The 6,000-nt window shown below is 41.1% G+C and overlaps 1 protein-coding gene across 2 annotated transcripts in view; it reads right to left on the bottom strand.

Annotated features, from left to right (window-relative positions):
- Positions 1-236: 236 nt before the first annotated feature.
- abcc3 (ATP-binding cassette, sub-family C (CFTR/MRP), member 3) overlaps positions 237-6,000 on the bottom strand; it is a 72,859-nt gene continuing 67,095 nt past the window's right edge. For both annotated transcript variants that reach the window (XM_008284297.1, XM_008284296.1), the window contains exons 28-31: positions 5,775-5,933; positions 4,590-4,756; positions 3,868-4,062; positions 237-1,064 (exon numbers count right to left, since the gene is read on the bottom strand). In XM_008284297.1, coding sequence (XP_008282519.1) covers positions 953-1,064; positions 3,868-4,062; positions 4,590-4,756; positions 5,775-5,933 — 633 coding nt within the window. In that variant the 3' untranslated portion in view covers positions 237-952. The remainder of the gene's footprint in view (positions 1,065-3,867; positions 4,063-4,589; positions 4,757-5,774; positions 5,934-6,000) is intronic.

Below are 6,000 nucleotides of genomic sequence, written 5' to 3'. Positions count from 1 at the left end.
AACTTGTTCTTGGGCAACAAGACAATGATCTGAAACAAATCATTTATTACCTCTAAAGCCTTATTCGCATTTATGTCTCTAGAAGAGGTGATGTGATATTAATATTACCCGCCCTGCCCAGGGATTTTTAAATAAACCCATACCCATAGAAAACCTGTTGACATTACCATATAGATCTGTGTGAGATTGTTCATGGTGATGGTAATCCCATAAGGTCAAAACAGCACACAATGTGATTTTTTTTTCTTCTTTTTTTTAATAAAGGCATTATCATATCTTATATTTTGGTGGTACAGAATTCAAGTTTTTATAGATTTGGTTCACAGAAGAATCACATATTTAACTGAGCAAACTTCCCTAAATGAGACAATTCTTTAAAAAGTAGCTTAAATAATGTTACAGTACAAAAATAAGTGGGTTTATCACAAAGTGTAGTTTTTTTTTTTTTCTTGCGAGGAAGGTACAGTGGCACAGTATTCTTCTTTGTAGAAAAAATAAAATAAAAAAATTCCTCCTTTTTTTTTTGTTGTTTGTTTTGCAGCAGACGACCGATTAGAAAATGATACATTCACTGGCTTTCTTTATCCCACTGGCAGAAGGCACTAAAGAGCAGACTTGGATCAAGCAGCATTTGCGTATATGGCTTTTTTTTTCTAATTAGACACCAAACAGACGGGCAGGGATGCCATGCAGGACAACACAGTCACACTGAAGAGCACGCAAATGACCGACGTGGCTTCTGACGAACACTAAAAACACTTTGCAGCTGCTAACTGACCCAAGTCTGCAAAGGAGTTCAGGCTTCATTCAACATGAGCAGTAAGCGTCCTGAAAAAAGAACAAGTGCACATAAAAAGTACTCTTCAGTTCCACTGCCGAGTTAAAAACACAGTCAGAGTGACGTGAGCTGATCCTCAGCCCGGGTTGGTAACATCTGGACAAGAAAGCGGTTCTACTGTGTCAGTCCAGCATCTTTAGCCATGCCGTAGAAGATTCCTCTCTGCGCTATGAGGTTTGTTGGAGTGTCAAACTCAGCTATCTGTCCCTTGTCCAACACCAGCACTCTGTGGGGAGAGAGAGGAGAGGATGAGTGGCTTCTGGAGCCGGTACAGGTAAAACAGTGCAGAGATGGAAAATACACAGACTGGAAAAAAGAGGGAATTAAATTGCAGTTACAAATTAAGATGTTGGTGTTTAATAAAGAAGATGTCTGATTACATTTCTGTAGTTAAAGGCCTTTATGTAGAATTTAAAACTCATTCTATTGCTTTGTAGCTTTTCATACAGGAATGTCTTTTTTGACAGTGCAGGCCAGAAAAGCTGTTGGGACAAACCAAAGTGCAACATCAATAAATGTGAGATGATTTGAAAGGACTTTTGTCTGGCTCTATTCAGTATGGTCTCCAATTTTGATGGTTGTTTTTAAACGGCTCTCTTGCTTTATTTCTAAACTGACATGAAGAGCATTTCTTCTTATAAACAATCAAAAACAAATCATTTAGAAAGACTATATTGAAAACACAGGCCCAACAGTACAAACCCAGAGCAACAAAAGTGAAATCATCTCTGATCTCTGACACACAAGTTAGAGAACCTGTAACCATTGAAATGCAACTGAGTACACCTGTGGTTTCCAATCAGCCTAACTGCATGAACATCTGTTATAAAATGACTTATGAAGACCAGAACTTCTTTATTTGTCTATCTATGTGGCTGCCTGCTGCTTTGAGACGTCACACAGACGAGAAGGGACACAGGATGCTCTGTAACCATTAAAATCAGTTGAACCACAGTTGCAGCAGTAATCAGGAGCTACAGAACAAGCTTTAGCACCACTAGTTAGAACCACAGTGGTCCTTTTCCTAAAATGACACAACAGACAGTGCACTGCTTTCACAGTATACTTCTGAAAAACAGATGGGCAAGGGCTTCAGACTTGGCACAGTGGTCATCAACAGAAATCAGAGTTTCTCTAACAGCTCAGAAGATGAGAAGGACATAGTCTGACGTCAGTCTCTGGAGAAGTATACAAGAAATGCTCTCCGGCATGGAAACTCCAAGAAGAAACTTTGCTAAAATGCAAGAAAAGAAGCCGGATCAATATTGGAAGAGCATTCTTTGGTAAGATGAGACCAAGATAAATTTGTTGAGGCCACCACAGTGAATGCATGATCCCAACAGTGAGGCATGGAGGTGAGAGTGTGACGATGTGGGGCTGCATGAGTCCAGAACGCATGGGGAGATGACATTTATCAATGGCACTGTGAATGCTTGTGGATATACCAAAATATTGGCTGACAAGATGACTCCCAGGCCGCAGGAGCCTGGAACAAGAGCAATATTCCAGCATGACAATGACCCAAAGAACACTGCCAGAATCAAGAGTTTCTAAAGAACATAGTAAAAACTACGACCTGACTACAATGTACAGACACCTAATGGAGAGAAAAGGGAATACAAACATATATGTTCAACTGAAATGGGAAGGAAAGCTAGGAGTGTACATATCAGAAGATCAATGGCTACATATTTGGTCGAACACAGCAGATATCCACACGGGTTTGGAGGTTATATTGCTGGAAGAACTTGATTAGATTCTTCGTCACACTCAGAAGTAGAAGTAAACAAACATCAGTACCACGGCCATGGTGGAGAAAATGTGAGAATTATTAATATAAACCACTCTCATGTATTCTGGTTTCGTCCAAAAATCATACACTTTTGGGAGATAATCAGTAAAATTCTGGGCTATAACATACCCAAGGCATGTGCATTACTGTATCTGGGAAACATGTCATGCAATGTTGTATTAAAAGAGGACAGATATTTACTGAAAATTATGTTAGAAGCTTGCAAGAAAGCAATCACAAGAATGTGGTACAAAGCAGATCGGCCAACACAGCAGGATTGGCAAAAAAAATATGAGTGAGATATATGTGATGGAAGTGTTGACCCAAAGATAAGAACACTGATACACTGAAAACAACATGGGAGCAAACTGCACAGACATGGCAACCCACTGCTCTTTTTCTTTTGAGGCTTATTTTTCTTTTTTGTCTTCCTTCTGTATGCCCATATTTGCTACATGTTCTGTACACGTAAACTGGTATCCTTCATGCAGAGAAGAACTGAATCTGTCATCAACAAAAAAGGTGGAAAGAAAAACAAATATATCTATAAAAATAAAATAAATCAAAAGCTTTGAAGCCCAGTAATGAAAGATGAGCTGACTTGAGTTCTGACTGTACTTCTAATATAGCACATCTAAACACTTTTTGATCTTGCATAGGAGGAAATATCAACAGTTCAACTTAGAAGTAATGCAATTATTGTAAGATAATACAGTTTAGAACCATGTGACATTAACATTATATTGCATAGGAATAAGCTTACTGATGTGTTAGCGTGTTTAAAAGTGACTCAGGTGCTTATCAGACATGAGAGTGCGCATTTGTAACGCTGTCACGAGTCGCATGTAAGACAAGGTTTATGAATGACTATTTAGCGAGTGTTATAATTTAATTCTGTGGTGCTTTGTCTACTAAGCAATGTTGTTTATATCGCCAAATGCTTTTAGAGCATCATTACGTACTGAGTGCTGCACACACAGCTGTTGCTAATGGACAAATGCTTTCTCTGCCTCTTCTCTAATGGGTTTGATTGAAACAATTCGCTATAATTGTTGAATCCTTCTGCTGAACGGCTACTTACTCTCTCTCTGATTCTGGAACCAAAACAACGACATTCAGTGGCTGTTCTAAATATCTGCAGGATTTTCACACTGTAGATTCACTTCAAATATTTATCGTGAATTCCACAGTTACACAAAGTTACTTCAAAGTAATAATGAATATATACGGCTCGAACCTTGTGTAGTCCATGATTGTGTTGAGTCTGTGTGCGATGGTGAAGACGGTGCAGTCCTCAAACTGAGTCCTGATGGTGGACTGGATGAGATCGTCTGTCTCCAGGTCGATAGCAGCAGTAGCTTCGTCCAGGATGAGAATCCTCGTCTTCCTCAGGAGAGCTCGAGCCAAACACACCAGCTGCCTCTGGCCCACACTGGAGACACATCAGCACACAACCCGTTAAACGTTTTACAGAACCTGAAGCAAAACGTTGAAATGTCACTAAAAAATCTAAATGCGAATTAGCCTTGTTTCCGTTAACTGGTTCAGTAGCATGATCAGGAGGTGGCGGTAGAGGCTAAGTTACACATAGCTGTAACAAAGTGAGCAGATGAAGCAAACAAAACCAGAACCCCAAAAAAGAAAAACAAAACTTTGGTCATCTATAAGAGAAAAATGGTAAAATGTTTTCAGGAATTGCCTCCTGTCTGATAAAGTTGCATTTGTTTTATGTCAGCTACCACTGGCCTGGTTTCATACAAAGACCAAGACAATAAAAGAAACAACTGATTTGTCATAAAAGGTAAGTGTCAAGTGAATGTAAAAACTTTTTGTGAAATTGAGTAAGTTTTTTCAGATTTTGCCAGTTCAATGAACTTCCTCTAATGTGATACGTTCAATTGTGCATCTGTAATAGAAGAGAGAAGACTCGCTGACTGTGCTGTTTTCCTCTGAACCTACCTGAGGTTCTCTCCTCCCTCCGAACACTCCAGCTCCAGCTTGGCCGACTGGTTGCTGACAAACTTGTGGAGGTGAGAATGTTCCAGAGCTTTCCACACGTCTTCGTCAGTGTATTTCTCAAAGGGGTCCAGGTTCATCCTCAGTGTCCCAGAGAACAGCACGGGCTCCTGTAGCAGAGACTGGACTTTAAGAAACTGAAGCACAGCTGCACCACTGACCACAGCTATTTTCTGGGTGTTGGTGAAAAAGTAAGCATTAATCATGTCACTTTTAGTCAAGCATTATACCAATTGTTGATTAGTCAGTTGATTACGATAGTGATGCCTCTCTTACAGGACAGAGTCAGGCTAACGGGGCACCAACTTCCAGTGTCTTTTCTAAGTTGTGTCATCTGGTGCTTTTAGCGTCATGTTTAGCATAAACAACCCTTAGCAAGAAAGTGAACTGAGATACATTTGAGAATATTGACTGAAGTGGCAGTGTTATGTTGTGTACCATGAAATATCATCAAACAACTGGCAAGACCAAAACGTGTAAAATAAGCTTTTGGGCTACCTGACTATTTTTTTGTGTGTGCATCAATGAATATTGACAAAATATATTGTGGAGAGGGCTTGTAGGTGGCTTAGTGGTTAGCACTGTTGCCTCACAGCACCATCCATCCATTATCTATACACCGCTTAATCCTCACGAGGGTCGTGTGGGGGGCTGGAGTCTATCACAGCTGACTCAGGGTGAAGGCAGGGGACACCCTGGACAGGTCGCCAGTCTATCGCAGGGCTACACTTAGAGACAGACAACCAAGCACACTCACAGTCACACCTACGGACAATTTAGAATCACCAATTAACCTCAACATGTTTTTGGACCTTGTGGGAGGAAGTCGGAGAACCTGGAGAGAACCCACACTGCACGGGGAGAACATGCAAACTCCACGCAGAAAGATCCCGGTGTCCTCACCGGGACGCGAACCGGCGACCTTCTTGCTGTGAGGCGACGATGCTAACCACCGCGCCACCTTGCAGCCCTGCTGTATTGATTATGGATGGAAAAAATATTATGGGATAATTTTGGGAAAAGCTGTGATAAGAGGATGTTCGCACAAAAAACTTATCAGAAGATCCAATCAAAACATACGAGTACTGACACACATTTTGACTGAGGTTGAATGTGAGGGTTGGGCACCTGTGGGATGATGGTGAGTTTGGACCTCAGGTCATGCAGGCCTATCTCAGCTATCTTCACATCATCAATGGTGATCTCTCCTGCAGCTGCTTCCAGCAACCTGAAGAGGCAGAGCGTCATGGAGGACTTGCCAGCCCCGGTACGGCCAACGATACCGATCTGCACAGAAACACAACCGTCATCAGCAACTGTTGATCCACTTCTTCTTACTGGTCAGGTATCACCT

Source organism: Stegastes partitus, unplaced genomic scaffold, assembly GCF_000690725.1.
Source record: "Stegastes partitus isolate 25-593 unplaced genomic scaffold, Stegastes_partitus-1.0.2 Scaffold354, whole genome shotgun sequence".
NCBI classification, from domain to species: domain Eukaryota; kingdom Metazoa; phylum Chordata; class Actinopteri; family Pomacentridae; genus Stegastes; species Stegastes partitus.
The sequence above is the reverse complement of the archived record's forward strand: the minus strand, read 5'-3'. Positions and strand labels throughout refer to the sequence as shown.